This window comes from Pristiophorus japonicus, unplaced genomic scaffold (assembly GCF_044704955.1).
Source record: "Pristiophorus japonicus isolate sPriJap1 unplaced genomic scaffold, sPriJap1.hap1 HAP1_SCAFFOLD_727, whole genome shotgun sequence".
In the NCBI taxonomy this organism is placed as follows: domain Eukaryota; kingdom Metazoa; phylum Chordata; class Chondrichthyes; family Pristiophoridae; genus Pristiophorus; species Pristiophorus japonicus.
Window position 1 is genome coordinate 172,613 of NW_027254642.1, and position 19,729 is coordinate 192,341.

General features: G+C 47.8%; 1 protein-coding gene across 1 annotated transcript in view; it reads right to left on the reverse strand.

Moving 5' to 3' along the window:
- The window catches only part of LOC139256447 (small ubiquitin-related modifier 3), a 36,913-nt gene extending 21,792 nt beyond the window's left edge, over window positions 1-15,121 (reverse strand). Inside the window, exon 1 of the mRNA XM_070874227.1 lies at window positions 14,890-15,121. Within this exon, the coding sequence (XP_070730328.1) occupies window positions 14,890-14,910 (21 nt within the window). The 5' untranslated portion in view covers window positions 14,911-15,121. The remainder of the gene's footprint in view (window positions 1-14,889) is intronic.
- Window positions 15,122-19,729: the final 4,608 nt, after the last annotated feature.

The window sequence follows — 19,729 nt, forward strand, 5'->3', positions numbered from 1 at the left end:
TGTGGGGCAGTACCAGTAGAAAATAGTACAGAATACACACAGCTTTGAAATCATACAGCGGAAAAGCAGAGATACGTTCGAAGGAGGGGCATATAGTCTTCTTTGGCTTGTGAAGAATACGTAATTAACTAACATAGTTACTATTCAGTGTGCTGCAGTGGTTTGCTATATACAGTTGAGAAAACCGGTTTAAATATTCTTGAAACTATTAATATTAAATCTACCAAGATTTGTTTTATGTCTTCAGTATTATAACTGTTTATTTCACAATAATTTGTAGAAAATGTATTTCATGAGAACTAAGATTTTCACATACTCACCATGTTGTTTTGAGGTTTTAATGCTACAGTGCGATTGGTGGACGAAAGTGATTTTTTTCCTATGATTCTTTGCATCAGAATCTTGTGACCTCAATAAACACTTCCACTTAAACAACAGTTAATACATGAAAAAGTTTTATTCATTTGATTTAATGACTTTATTTGGCCACTTTACAGAAGTGTGGATATAGATTCAATGCCTGCCTTCAAAAGGGAATTGAATAAATACTTGGAGAAAAATTGCAGGGATGTCAGGAAATGAGTGGGGCTAACTGGATTGCTTTTCAAAAGAGCCAGCACAGACTCGATGGGCTGAATGGCCTCCTCCTGTGCTGTACTATTCTATGATTCTATCTCTTGTTGAACAAACATGTAACTATCTTAAACACATCAGGTTTGGAAGAAGGGTGTTCAGAATCAGAGAGTAAAGCAGCATAATACCATTAGATTTAGAGTAATTATGGAAAAGAACAGGGAAGAACCAAAAGTGGAGACACTCAAATGGAAGAGGACTAATTTCAGTGAGTTGAAGAGATCAGGCCCAGGCGGACTGGAATCAAAGACTGGCAGGTGAAACAGAAAATAAGCAATGAGATGACTACAAGGAGATGGTTCAGGTACAGAGGAAGCACATTCCTATGAGGGGGAAAAGGAAGAGCGTTCAAAGATAGAGCTCCCTGGATGACTAAAGAAATTGTGATTAAAATGAAACAGAGAAAGAAGGCTTATGATAAATGCCAGGTTCATAATACAGCAGAGAACCAAGCAGAATGCAGAAAGTGCAGGAGAACTGTAAAAGAAAATAAGAGAGTCTGAGAAAGAGTATGAGAAAAGATCAGGTAACATAAAAGGAACACTCAAGTCTTTTATAAATGTATAGAGTGTCAAAGGAAGGGGAGGGGGCCGATTTGAGATAAACAATATCTTCTTGTGGAGGCAGAGGGCATGGCTGAGGTACCTTGCATTGGTCTTCACAAAAGGGGATGCTGGCAATGTCACAGTAAAGGAGGATGGGGTAGAAAAATTGGATAGGACAAAAATAAAGAGGTACATAAAAGGGTGACAAGCATTCAAAGTAGAAAAGGCATCCGGTCCGGATGGGATGCACCCTAGGTTGCCGAGGGAGGTAAGGATGGAAATAGCGGAGGTTCTGATCACAATCTTTCAATCCTTTTTGGATATGGGAATGGTGACAAGGGACTGGAGGGTTGTCCTATTCAAAAATGGGGAGAGGGATAAAGCTGGTAAATACCAGCCAGTCAGTTTAACACAAGTAATGGGGAAGCTTCTGTGATCCAGGACAATATTGTCAATTTGAACAACATGGGTAAATAAATTGACAGCCAAAATTGATTTGTTAACAGCAAATCATGTTTAACAAACTTAATTGTGTGCTTCAATGAAATAATAGGAGGGTTGAAGAAGTTAGTGTATATATACTTTCAAAAGGCGTCCAATAATGCGCCACATTAGAGACTTGTTAGTAAGTCCGTGGGATATGCAATTGACAGAAAGCAAACAGTATTGGTGAAGGGTTGTTTTCCAGACCGGAGGGAAGTGTGCAGTGGTGAAACCCCAGGAATTGGTGTTGGGACCAATGATCCCTTTCATTTTTTGAGGGGGTGCGCGGCCCCTTTAACGTACTAGGCAGCCCATTCAAATTTCCACACTTACATGGTTCTTCCCATTTGAAAGCTAGTGAGCCGGCTACACGGGACCGCCAGACAGGTGGGGGATGGGAACATTGATTGGGACCACTGCTATTTTTGACATATACTAATGACCTGGACTTGGGTACACAGGGCATTATTTCAAAGTTTGCAGATGACAAAACTTGGAAATGTAACAGTGAAGAGGATAGTAACAGACTTCAGGAGGACATAGACAGGTAAAATGGGCAGAATCATGGCAGATGAATTTAATGCAGATATGTGTAAAGTGATGCATTTTGTAGGAAGAATGAGGAGAGGAAATATAAACTAAAAGATAACATTTTAAAGGGGTGCAGGAACAGAGAGGCCTCACATACACAAATCTTTGATGGTAGCAGAACAAGTTGACAAGGCTGTTAAAAAAGCAGACGGGATCCTGACCTTTATAAATGGAGGCATATTGTACAAAAGCAAGGAAGTTACGCTAAACATTTATAAATCACTGGTTCGGCCTCAGCTGGAGTACTGTGTCCAATTCTGGGTACCACTCTATAGGAAGGATGTGAAGGCCTTGAAAAGGGTGCTGAGATTTACTAGAATGGTACCAGGGTGAGGGACTTCAGTTATGTAGACAGATTAGAGAAGCTGGAATTGTTCTCCTTAGAGCAGAGAATGTTAAGAGGAGATATGATAGAGGTGTTCACTATCATGAAGGGTTTTGATAGAGTAATGGTTTCCACTGGCAGGAGAGCCAACAGGAAAGACAGGGATAACCATCCGTGGCTAACTAAGGAAATAAGGGAGGGTATCAAATTGAAAACAAAGGCATATAATGTGGCCAAGACTAGTGGGAGGCCAGAGGATTGGGACATTTTTAAAAGCCAGCAGAGACCAACAAAAAAAATGATTAAGAGGGGGAAAGATAGATTATGAAAGTAAACTAGCACGAAATATAAAAACAGATAGTAAGAGTTTCTACAGGTACATAAAAAGGAAAAGAGTGGCTAAAGTAAATGTTGGTCCCCTAGAAGATGAGACTGGGGAATTAATAAGGGAGAACAGTGAAACGGCAGAGACGTTGAACAAATATTTTGTTATCAGTCTTCAAGGGACTATAGGTAGGGAGGGTAGGTAGGGAGGGAGGAACTTAATACAATCCCTATCATTAATGAAGTAGTACTAGGTAAATTAATGGGACTAAAGGTGGACAAGTCCCTGGATCTGATGCCTTACATCCTAGGGTCTTAAGAGAAGTGGCTGCAGAGATAGTGGCTGCATTGGCTGTAATCTACCAAAATTCCCTTGAGGGACCAAATGGCCTACTCCTTATTTCTTATAACCAGAAAACACAGATTTAAGATCATTGGTAAAAGAACCGGGGGATGGGGTGATGAGAATTATTTTTTTACAGGGAGAGTTATGATGACCAGGAATGCACTGCCTGAAAGGATGGTGGAAGCAGATTCAACAGTAAATTTGAAACGGAAATGTTTACAGGACTGTGGGGAAAGAGCAGCGGAGTGAGACTAATTGGATAGCTCTTCAATGAGCCGACACAGGAGCGATGGGCCGAAGGGCCCCTTCGGTGCTGCAAGATTCTGCAATGCCTTATCATGTCTTCAGGACAACCAATGCGCCAATCGTCTTCAGGACAACCAATGCGTTAACCGTTATGGAGGTAAACGCAGCAGCCAATTTGCATTCAGCAATGCCCCATAAACAGCAGAGATGCATTGGGAGACCTCGCTAAAATGTCATGGAAACTTTAACCCGCATCGGAAATTTAACATCTCATTTGAAAGACAGAACTTTAACAATGCAGCACTCCCTCAGTACTGCACTGAAGTACAGGTGTACATTACGTGCCAAAGTCCTGGACTGCACTTCGAACCTGCAACCCTCTGACTCAGGCAAGAGCAACATCTGAGCCATGCTGGGACTTGAGTCACATCACTTTAAATATTATGGTGTCTACAGCACAGAAACAGGCCATTGGGCCCAACTAGTGCATGCCAGTGTTTATGCTCCCCCCACCCTCTTCATCTAACCTCAGCAGCACAGCTCTCCATTCCTTTTCCCTCATGCATTTATTTAGCTTCCGTGCTATTAACTTCAACTATTCCTTGTGCCACATTCTCACCACTGAGTTTCTCCTGAATTCCCTCTTGGATTAATTAGAGACTATTTGATATTATTGACCTCTAGATTTGAACTCCCCCACGTGGAAACATTTTCTACCCCATCAAACCCTCTATCAGGCCATCCCTCAGCTTTATCTCCAGATAAGTTACTTTTCCCTTTGGATTATCTTAAAATGATAAATGAGCTCCCCCAAGTGTTCCACTGGTAAAGACTGCATGTAACTGAACTGAAAGAAACAAATTTGCAAGGCTACGGGGAAGTGGCACGGGAGTGAGACTAGCTGAAGTGCTCTTGCAGAGAGCGGACACGGGCTTGACAGGCCGAAGGCCTCCTCCTATGCTGTAACCATTCTATGATTCTCAACAGACAGTGAATGTCCAGCCTGCGCTCAGTACTGGGGTTATAATGGACCTCAGCTCCCCTGCATAGGGAGGGGGGAAAAAGGGAAAAAACAAATTGGCGGTCCCATCCCTGACCATCATCCAATGACATAAGATCATAAGAAATAGCAGGATTAAGCCATTTGGCCCCTTGAGCCTGCTCCACCATTTAATACGATCATGGCTGATCCGATCATGGACTTGGGTCAATTCCCTGCCCGCTCTCCATAACCCCTTATTCCCTTATCTGTTAAGAAACTGTCTATTTCTGTCTTATTCGATGACCCAGCTTCCACAGCTTTGAGGCAGCGAATTCCACAGATTTGCAACCCTCAGAAGAAATTCCTCCTCATCTCTGCTTTAAATGGGCGACCACTTATTCTAAGATTATGCCTCCTAGTTCTAGTCTCCCCCATCAGTGGAAACATCTTCTCTACCTTGTCAAGCCCCTTCATAATCTTATACGTTTTGATAAGATCACCTCTCATTCTTCTGAATTCCAATGAGTAGAGGCCCAACCTACTCAACCTTTCCTCATGTGTCAACCCCCTCATCTCTGGAATCAACCTAGTGAACCTTCTCTGAACTGCCTCCAAAGCAAATATATTCTTTCTTAAATATGGAAACCAAAACTGTACGCAGTATTCCAGGTGTGGCCTCACCAATACCCTGCAATACCTTCCTGATCATTTGCTGTACCTGCACCAAGTGTTTCATGCACCAAGACCCCCAGGTCCCACTATACTACAGCACTTGGCAATTTTTGCTTTTCGATTTTTTTTGCCAAAGTGCATATCCTCACACTTTCCAACATTATACTCCACCTGCCAAATTTTTGCCCACTCACTTAGCCTGTCTATGTCCTTTTGCAGGTTTTTTGTGTCCTCCTCACACATTGATTTTCCTCCCATCTTTGTATCATCAGCAAACTTGACGACATTACACTCGGTCACTTCTTCCAAATCATGAATATAGTTGTAAATAGTTGGTGTCCCAGCACTGATCCCTGCGGTCTTGGTAGTCTGTCGTATCCAACAAAGACGTTGATGTGCTAATCATCAATGGCATGTGTCTTCAAGTGGCTGTATAGGCCAATTCTAGATGCACATAGTCTCTTGCACGTCGGACAAGGGAAGTTCGATGTGCCTGATGCTGACAGTACTGCCGCCTGATGCCATCTATCTCTAGTGTCGCGCAGGCATTGACATCGGCTTTCTTCGAAGGTCTGGCAGGCAGTCCTCGTGAGGGTTCGCCACTGGATTTTTATTAGCTGCTGTATTCTCGAGGTCCTTTGGTCGGATGCCACAGTACTGGAGGTTAGCCTTGATGCAATATTTGTAGCGTTTGCGGGGGCGCCCCTGGTGTCTCTGACCTTCACAGAGCTCGCCGTGAAGAAGCTGACGAGGGATCCTTGACTCATCCATGCGGATGACATGTCCAGCCCACAGGAACTGGGCTCGCATGATCATCACCTCGATGCTAGTTGATTGTGCTCTCTCCAGAACCTCAAAGTTTGACACCCGGTCTTGCCAGTGTATGTGGAGTATAGATCTGAGACTGTGCATATGGAAAGCTTCCAACTTTTTGACGTGACGCCTGTAGGGTGTCCAGGTCTCACATCCACAAAGGAGAGATGAGAGAACGACTGCTCTATACACCAACAGTTTAGTTGAGTCGGATGTGGTGGTGACTCAACACCTTAGTGCACAAGCGACCAAGTGGCTGGCTGGCTTTACAGATCCTTGCATCAATCTCCTTGTCCAAGGACCCATCACTTGATATGGTGCTGCCAAGGTACTCCCTGCGGTACGCCACTAGTTACTGATTGCCAACCCAAGAATGAACCATTTATCCCAACTCTCTGTTTTCTGTTAGTTAGCCAATCCTCTAACCATGCTAATATATTACCCCAATCCCGTGAACTTTTATCTTGTGCAGTAGCCTTTTATGTGGCAGCTTGTCAAATGCCTTCGGGAAATCCAAATACACCACATCCACTGGTTCCCCTTTATCCACCCTGTTCGGTACATCCTCAAAATATTCCAGCAAATTTGTCAAACATGACTTCCCCTTCATAAATCCATGCTGACTCTGCCTGACTGAATTATGCTTTTCCAAATGTCCTGCTACTGCTTCTTTAATAATAGACTCCCAACATTTTCCCAACCACAGATGTTAAGTTAACTGGTCTGCTCGAAAGTATGTGTGGACATTGGCCATAAACACAATGGGAGTAGATTGTGATGACTTCCACATCTGAATAGTCCATCAATGTTCACACACAAACAATAATTATTTGAGACCGTGGAGGATTGCAAGCTCCCATGTAACCGTAACCCAGCAAAAATCAAAAGAGAACGGAAGAAAAAAATCTGACTGATTAGTACCATGAGGATAAGTCAGAGTTCACGTGTAGTGAAGTTATGTTAAACTTGCACAAGTCCCTGGTCAGGCCACACCAGAGTACTGTGCACAGTTCTGGTTGCCATATTATAAAAATGATATAGAAGCACTGGAGAAAGTGCAAAGAGATTTACAAGGATGGTACCAGAACTGAGAGATAACAGCTATCGAGAAAGATTGAACTGGCTGGGGCTTTTTTCTTTAGAAAAGAGAAGACTTAGAGGTAACCTGATAGAGGTCTTTAAAATTATGAATGGGTTGGACAGGGTAAATGTGGAGAATGTTTCCACTTGTGAGAGAATCCAAAACTAAATACAAGATAGTGACTAATAAATCCAATAGAGAATTGAGAAGTTTCTTTACTCAGAGTGGTTAGAATGTGGAACCACAGGAAGTGGTTGAGACAAATAGTTTAGATGCTGTCAAAGGGAAAGTGGAGGAGTACCTGAGAGAAAGGGGAATAGAAAGGTATGCTGAAAGGGTTTGATGTCGAGGGAATGAGAGGAGCATTGTGTGGACTATAAACATCAGCACAGACCAGTCCTGTATGTTCTGTGTTTTCTAGCATCGGCAACAAGTGTGAACACCAACACGGTGAGCAGTGAACACTTCACTGTTGCTGAGTTCTCAATCTCAGCCACATTGTTTCTGGAAGATGCCAAGCAGTAAAGAGTGATTACCAGAAGGAGAAATGGGTAAAATAGTATGACACAGTCAACCTTCGATCACCAATAACAGGAAGCCTCAGGGCAAATCACCACCCGAACTAGTGGTTGCTAATGCGACATAGCACATGGAGATCCAAAAGGGAAAAGTAACTGAGAAAAGCAAAATATAGAAATGTGCACTAAATGCTCCCCCAGTGAGTAGCTACAGGCTAGTTAAGTACCAGGATATATCCTCAGTCTGTACTCAATTAACTAATCTCAGCCAGAGAGGTGGTACGAACAATAAAACTGGTCTCGGTAGCCTTGGGTTAGAAAGGTAAAGAATGGCTACTTGAGCAAGGCACTCATACCACCAGCGACAAGTTAACGCCATTAGGAGGAGGGGAAAAACACCCTCCCCTAACCTCAACTATTTAGTCCCTCCCCTAACCTCAGAGACCAGCATAGGTCACAGCTGCAGGGAATTCAGCAAGGTCAGAGCCATGGGAGGATTTTATTCCAGAGAAAGGAAGACATTCCCAAACACCAAATACAGGACCAAGACAATCATAAAACATCAGTTCTTCTTTGTAAATGTAGGAAACACATGTGTTAACCAATAATATAAGTTAATACCAGACACAGCACCACATGAATGGCTGTTTCCTTCTCCAGCTATGCAATTCTTTATAGAATATCTGAATTAAATTTAAATAGACCATCCATTATGATCTGCAGGTTTGACCCTTGCACAGATCAGCAACACTAAACTCACTGCAGCAAACTAAACAGGACCTAGCATTTACTTGCTTATGTTGTTTTAATTTCAGATCTCCTGCACTGGCAGTTAACCGTTCCTCTATTTTCTTATTTCTTTCTGTACAGATCTCTCCAGTGTCTTCTCACCTCCTAAAAAAGGACAATATTTTGTCTTTTTAATTTCTCACCATTATCCCACTGTTGATTTTATATCATCTAACAGTTTTCTATTTAACAATTTGCAAGTCATTTAACCCATTAATTCCCTCTCAATGGCCCCAAGTTTCCACATGATTTGCTCCTGAACGGAGCATCTTAGAAATCGGAATTCTCCACATTTAGTTTTCTGCAGTTCTAGTCAGGTAGAACAGTTTCACTTTGGAACAGAATTTTTTTTTCAAAAGGGGGCGTGTCCGGCCACTGACGCCTGATTTCAAAGTTTCCACAGTGAAAACGTACTCCAAACTAACTTAGAATGGAGTAAGTGAAGATTTTTGTACGCTTGAAAAAACCTTGTCTACACTTTAAAAAATCAGGCGCAGGTTACAAATTAGGCGTAGGGAACGAGGTGGGGGGGGGGGGAAGGGAAGTCATTAAATTCTACAATCAATCCTTAGTTATACTTATACAAATATTATACAAATAAATCCAACCTGAATAAAAATTTATAAGCAAAGAAAAGATTAAATAAACCATGTTCCTACCTGTGTGAAAGTGCTTCAGGCAGGCCTTTCAGGCAGCGGTGTGGCGTCAGTGTCTCGACGGCAGCAGCAGCAAGCAGCCTTCGAGCTGAGCTGCAGTGCTTGAGGCAGGGGTGTGGCGTCAGTGTCTCGACGGCAGCAGCAGCAAGCAGCCTTCGAGCTGAGCTGCAGTGCTTGAGGCAGGGGTGTGGCGTCAGTGTCTCGATGGCAGAGGCAGGCAGCAAGCAGCCTTCGAGCTGAGCTGCAGTGCTTGAGGCAGGGGTGTGGAGTCAGTGTCTCGATGGCAGAGGCAGGCAGCAAGCAGCCTTCGAGCTGAGCTGCAGTGCTTGAGGCAGGGGTGTGGTGTCAGTGTCTCGTCTCGACGGCAGCGGCAGGCAGCAAGCAGCCTTCGAGCTGAGCTGCTGTGCTTGAGGCAGGCCTTCATTCCCCGCGAAGATGCAGCACCCGGATGGACTTGAGCCATTCGGCCATGGAATTGCAGCGGCGTCAGTGGCTGGCCGGGAGCCGAAGAATCAGGAGCGGACGTGAGGCCATTCGGCCATGGGATTGCAGCAGCGTCAGTGGCTGGTCGGGAGCCGAAGAATCAGGAGCGGACGTGAGGCCATTCGGCCATGGGATTGCAGCAGCGTCAGTGGCTGGTCGGGAGCCGAAGAATCAGGAGCGGACGTGAGGCCATTCGGCCATGGGATTGCAGCAGCGTCAGTGGCTGGTCGGGAGCCGAAGAAAGAACAGCAGCAGCCTTCGAGCTGTGAGGGGGACTGACTGAGGCTACTTGGACAGGGAGAGGGAGCCACATCGACATCTTTATATTTAAATTTGCAGAATGGGTGCACCACATATTATGCAATGGTTTGCTTCCTCATGCAAGAAATTCTTTGTTCTTGGTGGAAGTTGATCCATTGCAAAGTTGAATTGGCACTTTTATTTCTCCAAACACACAGTTCTTAATTTGCAGGCACCGGTTCTGCAAGTTTAGCAGTGAAAAGCTGAACTCACTGATTTCAGCAGGTGATTTATTCAGCAGTGCTGCTAAAAGCACTCCCTCACACAGAAATATCAAGAAAATTAAAATACAAGCCTTTGCAGGGGTCCAAGAAACAAATCTTCACTTTTTCTGCAGTACTTTTAAAAATGGCCGAGTGCCAATGTTTACTTCAGACTGCGCGTGCGCGAACGCTCCAACGCGCACGCGCAGGGTTGCCGGCACCAAGAAGCCTCATTTCAATTGTACCCGCCCCCTCCTACTTACAAAATCGGCGCGAGTGGTAGGCTCCGCCCCATGCGCCGTGCCAAGCAGACATAAACCGCACTTTTTTTCCGGCGCGAAAAACAAACGCCCAACTCTGAGGTGCGCCTTTTTCGCCGCGTGTGGAAACTTGAGGCCTGTGATTGGTGCAAGTGTTGATTCCAAAATGGCTGCAAAAAGTGACATCACAAGCCCTGGCCAGAATCGAGATGATTGGGCAATTCCAATTTTAATCACGTCTGGAGACCGCATTGCTCTAAGTGACTGGGATTGATTTTACGCACATCATTTGTATTATTTAACTTTCCTCCACTCACTGCATTTTGCTGGAGAAAATCATCAATTTATATTATGTACACTGCGTTTTAACTGAGAGACTCTGCTGCAGTTAAGGTCACGAGCATTGTTTGTTGCAGTTGATCGAGACTGTTTCCAACTCATTGGCTGGCACAGTGCTTCCAATACTCAGTTTGGTTATTTATTTCAGATTTCCCACATTTACAACATTTTTGTTCTTTTTCCACTCAACAATTCCCCCCTCCGATGACATCGACGCCTCAGTATAGTCCATCACCCAAGTGACCATTATTTATGTGAACCTTGATTGTGTGGAGTATGGAGGTATCAAAGCAGAGCCTAATCCTGACCTCACCCATTCTTTACTCAGAAGGTGGTGAAAATGTGGAACTCGCTACCAGTTGTTGAGGTGAATAGCATAGATACCTTTAAGAGGGGTTAGATAAGTACACTAGGGAGAAAGGAATAGAATGATATGTTGATACAGTTAGATGAAGAGAGGTGGGAAAAGGCTTGTGCAGAGCATAAACACTGGCATGGACCGAATGCCCTGTTTTTGTTCCGTAAATTCTATGTCATGCACCCGATATCCACAGTAGAGGTGACTGGACAGCCACCAGGATTGGTCAGTTTTGCCCTCCGTAACCAATGAGCTCTGAAGCGAATTGGAACTTACCTATTCCTGCCTTAGCTGGGATCAACTACTCACTGGATAAGCGCACAGCAGTAAGGGGTCTGAACAGTATATTTCAAACAGAAGTCCTTACACTAACATTGTGTAGAATGTAAATTACGTGTATGTATACAGCCTCCTGGTGTCACTCCAATACAGTAATCATTTAATTGTCTGCCTGCAGATAGCAACATTTCAAAATCCAAGATGCAAAGTTAAAGCACATGGGATTGGGGGTAGTGTGCTGTGGGTACTTTTCAGAATGGCAGGCAGTGACTAGTGGGGTACCGCAAGGTTCTGTGCTGGGGCCCCAGCTGTTTACATTGTACATTAATGATTTAGACGAGGGGATTAAATGTAGTATCTCCAAATTTGCGGATGACACTAAGTTGGGTGGCAGTGTGAGCTGCGAGGAGGATGCTATGAGGCTGCAGAGTGACTTGGATAGGTTAGGTGAGTGGGCAAATGCATGGCAGATGAAGTATAATGTGGATAAATGTGAGGTTATCCACTTTGGTGGTAAAAACAGAGAGACAGACTATTATCTGAATGGTGACAGATTAGGAAAAGGGAAGGTGCAACGAGACCTGGGTGTCATGGTACATCAGTCATTGAAGGTTGGCATGCAGGTACAGCAGGCGGTTAAGAAAGCAAATGGCATGTCGGCCTTCATAGCGAGGGGATTTGAGTACAGGGGCAGGGAGGTGTTGCTACAGTTGTACAGGGCCTTGGTGAGGCCACACCTGGAGTATTGTGTACAATTTTGGTCTCCTAACTTGAGGAAGGACATTCTTGCTATTGAGGGAGTGCAGCGAAGATTCACCAGACTGATTCCCGGGATGGCGGGACTGACCTATCAAGAAAGACTGGATCAACTGGGCTTGTATTCACTGGAGTTCAGAAGAATGAGAGGGGACCTCATAGAAACGTTTAAAATTCTGACGGGTTTAGACAGGTTAGATGCAGGAAGAATGTTCCCAATGTTGGGGAAGTCCAGAACCAGGGGTCACAGTCTAAGGATAAGGGGTAAGCCATTTAGGACCGAGATGAGGAGAGACTTCTTCACCCAGAGAGTGGTGAACCTGTGGAATTCTCTGCCACAGAAAGTGGTTGGGGCCAATTCACTAAATATATTCAAAAGGGAGTTAGATGAAGTCCTTACTACTCGGGGGATCAAGGGGTATGGCGAGAAAGCAGGAAGGGGGTACTGAAGTTGCATGTTCAGCCATGAACTCATTGAATGGCGGTGCAGGCTAGAAGGGCTGAATGGCCTGCTCCTGCACCTATTTTCTATGTTTCTATGTTTCTATATGATGACGTCATAACACTACAATGCACATGAAATCTGCTCTATACCAGCCAACACATTTCTGAATCTCTCCCACTCCTCTCAGGCCAGCAGGCAGTTGTACAGCCAGATTACTGTCTGCACCAGCTCCTGTGAAGCTCACAAGCCTTAATTTAATATATTTTCACATCTATCTATACACCTGCACCCTACAGCACACGAGCATCTAAGCGGCTGTGTTCAGAGTAACAGAGAAAACAAGAATAACTAGTGCATGTGAGCAGCACAGGCTGGCCAGCACAAGGAAGATGCGTTAAATAAAGAGCTCGCTCATGCTGGCCAGGTAATTCTTACGGCAGTTTAAGTCACTTGCTGACAATTACTATTTACAAAAGTTCACCAGTTGCATTGGCTCAAAAATCACACCTCGATTTTCTCCCCTATGCTTGGAAGCTCTCATTCTAGTTAAGAACTACAGCTCCACAGGCACCAGTCACCCTCTGATACTTTGCCCAACTGGTTAATGTCTGAACCAAGGGAGTGAGCATTAGCAGGCATTTTGAGCATGTGGGGAGGGGTGGGGTTCACAGTCAAACCCAATCCTGTTCCCTTTCCGGAAGGGGTGACCGCACAGCAATCAGGTCCACAAACACGGACACGTTTCCCTTTCCCGAGAGAAGAGCAGTGGGCTCAACTGTAGGATCTCAAGTGTAATTGCAGAGTTTTCAGATTAACCTCGAGATACTGCACCCTAGTCTGTATGACTCAGTTATTTACAAACTGCAGCCTTCCCACAGCTCCAACATAAACACAGTGATGCTACTGCCTCTGCCAAAGAGATCCACCTCAAGAGGTTGTTCTTTCCCTAGTGCGAGAGGCACTACACCACCAGCAGTAAGCCAAAGGCACCAGACACTATACAACACAAACGTTTCTTCTGCCCTTTGGGCTATATTTTTACTTTGCTGGCCTGTACAGATGTCTTCCCATCACCACCTCTACAACTATTTTTGTTGTATCTGTAAAACAAATGCCCCCTTATTAAAAGGGGTACTAAAACCGACAATTTAAACAAATTGAACTTTAAAGTTTAAACGGTCAAATTTAAATTTGGTTGCCGAGGATGATGATGCACTCCAGTCCCTCCGGCGCCCACCTCTCGCGGAAAGCCGTGAGCATACCGGTGGACACCGCGTGCTCCATCTCCAGGGACACCCTGGCTAGGATGTAACCGCGGAAGAGAAGCAGGCAGTCGGGCTGAACGGCCCCCCGCTGAACCCCACCACCTCTACATCAAGGTGGTCAACAGCATATGTGCAGTCATTTTGAAGTCACAATCTTGACTTCTGAGCTTCTGTAATTGCATGCTATTTTACACACTGGTCAGTAAGTGAAGTTTTTTTCCCCAATGTACAGGTGAAGCATTGGCTTAGTGTAATGAGTCATTATTATATATAGTACAATATAGCTTCACCACTATCTAATATAGAACTGAGCCATTATATATAGCACAATATAGATTCACCATTAGATATAAATATAGAACATGGCACAATATAGCCTGGTCATTATATAAATGTGTAGCCAGGCCATTCTATACAGTGAGATATAGCCAGGCCATTCTATACAGTGATATATAGCCGGGTGATTCTATAGGGTGAGATATAGCCTGGCCATTCTATAGGGTGAGATATAGCCGGGCCATTCTATACAGTGATATAGCAGGGCCATTCTGTAACTGTGTGATACAGCCGGGCCATTCTATAGGGCGTGATATATAGCCGGGCCGTTCTATAGGGTGTGATATATAGCCAGGCCGTTCTATAGGGTGTGATATATAGCCGGGCCGTTCTATAGGGCGTGATATATAGCCGGGCCATTCTATAGGGCGTGATATATAGCCGGGCCATTCTATCGGGCGTGATATAGCCAGGCCATTCTATAGGGTGGGGTTGTTTGCCGGGGCTAGCCCGGACCATTGCGACTGTACATATCGCAGTGAGGCCGGGCTGGAGCGGCCGCCGCACCAGGGCTTCAGTCGGCGTGTGCCTCTCTCACACCCCAGCCTCCCCCGCCCTGGGCCCGCGACACTCTCCCGGCATCAGGCCCCCGCCTCACCGAGCTGCCCAGGCCGGGGCCCGCAGGATGCGAGCGGCGCGATCCCCGCCTCAGGCCTCAGCCCAGGCCGCTCCGAATATGGCGGCAAAATTTCAAATGGGGACCGAGGGAGCGAGAGAGCGACAGCGGCGGGCCGGGCCGGGCAGCGCCAGCCCGCGGCCGGGGGAGGGCTCGGGGCGGTGGCCCCGCTGCTGTGTCCGGGCCCAGCGCCCAGGCCTCGGGCTTGCCGCCGCCGCCCTCCCCCGCCTCACGCTGCGCATTACCTTGGGCTTCTCGTCCGCCATTGTGTCTTCTCGCCTGCGTCTGCTCGGCACAAAGGGAGAGAGAGAGGGAGCAGGAGAATCGGGGAGGGGAGGCGAATGCGCGCCCCCGTCACATCTCGGCCACGCGCACGCAGGCTGGTCGAATGCGACGTGCGCGCCCCCGCCACCGGGCCCCCCCCCGATTTGATTGGGCGGCCGGCCGGCCCGTGAGGCGGGAATAACGGCAAAGGGGGCGGGGCCGGCCTCGCGCGCGCGCCGCCGCCGAGGGGCCATGGTGGGCACGTGACAGCTTTCGCCGCCGGGAGTGATGACGTCACCGGCTGCGCGTCCACGGGCGGTTGGGTGGGGAGGAATGAGGGGAAGATGGGGGGAATGAGGAGGGGGAAGGGGAGATTGGGGGAGGAGGGTAGATTGGGGGATGAGGGATATGATAGATGGGGATGATAGATGGGGAAGGAAGGGGGATGATAGATGGGGGGATGAGGGGACATTGGAGATGATGGGGGGGGTGGAGATTGGGGGGATAAGAGGGGAGTGGGAGGGGGAGATGAGGGGGCGAGGGTAGTGGAGGGGGAGATGAGGGGGCGAGGGTAGTGGAGGGGGAGGGGGCGAGGGTAGTGGAGGGGGAGGGGGCGAGGGTAGTAGAGGGGATGGAGAGATGGCGGGGAGGAGGGGTGATGGGGGGATGGAGTGGGGAAATGGGGAGTGTGGGAGGGATGGATGGAGGGAGTGTGGGAGGGATGGAGGGATGGGTGGAGGGAGTGTAGGGTGAAGGGAGTGGGAGGGGAGATGAGGGGGCGAGGGTAGTGGAGGAGGAGGAGGGATGAGGGGAGGGGGGATGGAGTGGGGAAATGGGGAGTGTGGGAGGGATGGGTGGATGGAGTGTGGGGTGAATGGAGGGAGGAGAGGGAGAATGGAGTGAGGGAGGAGAGGGAGAATGGAGTGAGGGAGGAGAGGGAGAATGGAGAGGGAGAGGGGGGAGTGTGGGGGGGAGGGGGGGAGTGATGGGGGGATAAGTGGGGGATGGAGTGTGAGGGGGATGGGATTGGGGGGGATGGAGTGTGGGAGGGGGTGTGAAGGGGGATGAGTGGGAGGGGAGGGGGTGTGAAGGGGGATGAGTGGGAGGGGAGGGGGATGGGTGGGGGGAGGGGAGATGGAGGGTGGGTGGGGGATGGAGTGGGGGGAGGGGAGATGGAGTGGGGGGAGGGGGATGGAGTGGGAGGAGGGGAGGGGAGATGGAGGGGGGGAGGGGAGATGGAGGGGGAAGGGGGATGGAGTGGAGGGAGGGGATGGGTGGGGAATGGAGTGGAGGGAGGGGAGGGGAGATGGAGGTGGAGGGGTTGTTTAATCAGGTCAAACCGCCTGTGCCAACTCCCAGTGTTCAGTGTCATTGCCAACACTGACAATACCCGCAGTGCCCCTTCAAGATTGTGTTGTGAATGGTTAACAGTGTTACTATAAGATCACTTTTTTGATATCTGGAGATACACAGCAATGTGAGATTCTGAGAGCTACAAGTAATGTTTTTCTTTATTTAAGAGATTAGTTGTGAAGGAGTTGGTCACATACCTAGAATTTGACACAAAACTTCATGTGCAAAGTTAAGGGTGTCTAAGCAAAATAGGAAATGAAGGTAATATTTTGTCAGTCAGCGGTGGTGGATTAGATTACCAGTGGGGATGATGGGACAGAGAGCCGTGACAGGGTTTTAAAAGAACGGGTAAATTCCTAGGATAGGGGATAATGGGCTGTGGGTTCCAAATTGACAGTAAGGGTAGGTTGGATGGACTTCTGTAGAAAACATTACTGTGTTTATTAGAAAAACAGAAAATGCTGGAAATACTCAGCAGCATCAATGGCGAGGGAAACAAATGCTTCAGGTCGTTGAATTTTCATCAGCAGTGGCAAACGTTAAATGACAAAAGGAATGGTGGTGCAAGGCAAAAGCAGATGGTAATGGGACAAGAAAGAAAAGATGGACACAGAGGTCTCGAGGAGCTGAAAATGACAGAAGCAGAATCATTACCAGCAACTGCTGTCTTAAAACATGTGAGCAGTGGTTATCATCTGAAGTTATTGCACTCAATATTGAATCTGGACGTCTGTAAAATGCCCAATTGAAAGATGAGGTGCTGTTCCTCGAGCTTCCATTGAGCTTCATTTGAAAAGTGTAGGAGGTTAAGGTCAGAGTGGGAGTGGAATGGAGAATTAAAATGACAAGCAACCAGAAGCTCAGGGTCAAGCTTGTGGACTGAACGGAGGTGTTCCGTGAAACATAGAAAGATAGAAAATAGGTGCAGGAGTCGGCCATTCGGCCCTTCGAGCCTGCACCGTCATTCAACAAGATCATGGCTGATCACCCACCCCAGCACCGCCCCCCCGACCCCCCCAGCCACAAGGACCATATCCAACTCCCTCCCAAACACATCCAATGAACATCAACAACTCTCCGCGACAGGGAACCCCACAGGCCAGCAACTCCCCGAGTGAAGAAGTCTCTCCCAATCCCAGCCCCAAACAGCCCACCCCCCACCCCAAGAGCGTGCCACCCCCCTGGCTCCGGACCCACCCAACACCGGGAATACTCCCCCCACACCCAACCCACACCGTCCCGTCAGAATCCTTCCCAAATGCCGAACACCCCCGGAGTCACGCCCCGGCGACGCCAACCACACCACATCCACCAACCGCCATCTGCGCAGTCAACCCGTCCACCCCACTCTGAACACTCACTGCACCGAGGCACAGAGCCCCCAGGCCCGCCCCTCCAACACACTTCGCCCACCCCAGACCCTCGCTGCAATGTGGCCCCTCCCGTCCCCTGCCCTGGGATTCTCCGCCCCCCCACCTCCACCACTCTCCCCTCCATCCCCCGCCCCCGTCTCCCCTCATCTTCCCTCTGCCTCCCCGCACAGGCTCCCATCTTGGGGGCGGTAACCTTCTGGGACAGGGAATTTTAGCCCCCAGCGTGGAAGTCCTGCTCCCACCGCGAAGCGCTCACCAATCTATATTTGGTCTCCCCAACATTGTGAGCAGCAAATACAGTATACTAAATGGAAAGAAGTACAAGTACATCCTGGAAGGAGTGTTTGGGGCCCTGGATGGTGGGAAGGGAGGGGGTAAAAGGGCAGGTGTTGCATCTCCTGCGCTTGCACGGGAAGGTGGGAAGGGGAGGGGGTGTTTGAGGAGTGGACCAGGGTGTCGTGGATTGAGTGGTCTCTTTGGAATGCAGGGAGGGGAGGGGAAGATGTGTTTTGTGGTGGCATCACGCTGGAGGTGGTGGAAGTGGCGGAGGGTGATCCGTTGAATGTGAAGGCTGGTGGGATGGATGGTGAGAACAATGAGAACACTATGGTGGTTCTGGGAGGGAGGGGAAGGGGTGAGAGCAGTAGTGCAGGAAATGGGATGGACACAGTTGAGGTCTCTCAACCACAGTTGAGGTAAAAGAAAGACATATCGGATGCACTGGCATGGAAGATGGCATCGTCAGAACAGATGAGACAGAGAAACTGGAAGAATAGAACAGTGTCCTTGCCGGAAGTGGGTGGGAGGAAGTGTAATCAAAGTAGCTGTGGAAGTCAGTGGGTTTATGGTAGGTTTTGGTCAACAACCTATCCCCAGAAATGGAGACGGAAAAGTCAAGGAAGGGAAGTGTCTGAGATCGACCATGTGAAAGTGAGGGATGGGTGGAAATTGGAAGCAAAGTGAACAAAATCGTCCAGTCGGGGCGAGAGCAGGAAGCGGCATCAATGTATCGGAAAAAGAGGTGAGGGAGGGGATCTGGGTAGGATTGGAACAAAGAATGTTCCATGTATCCCACAAAAAGGCAGGCTAAGCTGGGACCCATGCGGGTTCCCATAGCAATACCTTTAATTTGGAGGAAGTGAGTGGCGTTAAAGGAGAAGTTGTTCAATGTGAGAACAGGTTCAGCCAGGCGGGGGAGGGTGATGGATGGGGACTGGTTGGGCCTCTGCTCGAGGAAGAAGCGGTGCGCCCTCAGGCCATCCTGTTGAGGGATGGAAGTGTAGAGGGATTGGACGTCCATGGGGAAAAGGAGACGGTTAGGGCCAAGACATTTTCCAGTTCTGACGAAAGGTCATCGACCTGAAACGTTAACTCTGTTTCTCTCTCCACAGACGCTGCCTGACCTGAGAATTTCCAGCATTTTCTGTTTTATTTCAGATTTCCAGCATCCACAGTATTTTCCTTGTCATGTATGTAACCTTCATGTAACAACACTGCACACTGTATACACCTAAGAAATGCACACCTTGACCACAGGGAGTGAACTTGTGGGAGACAATCCTCACCTGGTCTTCCAGGTATATAAAGGGAGGTCCCACGCAGGGTCATCACTTCTTGGTCCTGTGAATAAAGGTTCAGGTCACAGAGTGACCTTGTCTGCAGAATGTGCCTCATTTGAATTGATAGTAGTGTGTAAGGACACTACATTTGGCGACGAGAAACGGGAATCAACGACTCATGAGAATGGCCACTGGTAACACAGAGGAACGGTACTGTGTTGGTAAGGACTGGGACGATTTCGTTGAGAGGCTCCAGCAGAGCTTTGTCACGAAGGACTGGCTGGGAGATGCAGCGGCTGACAAGCGAAGGGCACATCTACTGACCAGCTGTGGACCTAAGACGTACGCGCTGATGAAAGACCTGCTCGCACCCGAGAAACCGGCGGACAAAACCTTTGAAGAGCTCAGCAAACTGATCGGTGAGCACCTCAAACCGGCGAGCAGTATACACATAAGAACATAAGAATTAGGAACAGGAGTAGGCCATCTAGCCCCTCGAGCCTGCTCCGCCACTCAACAAGATCATGGCTGATCTG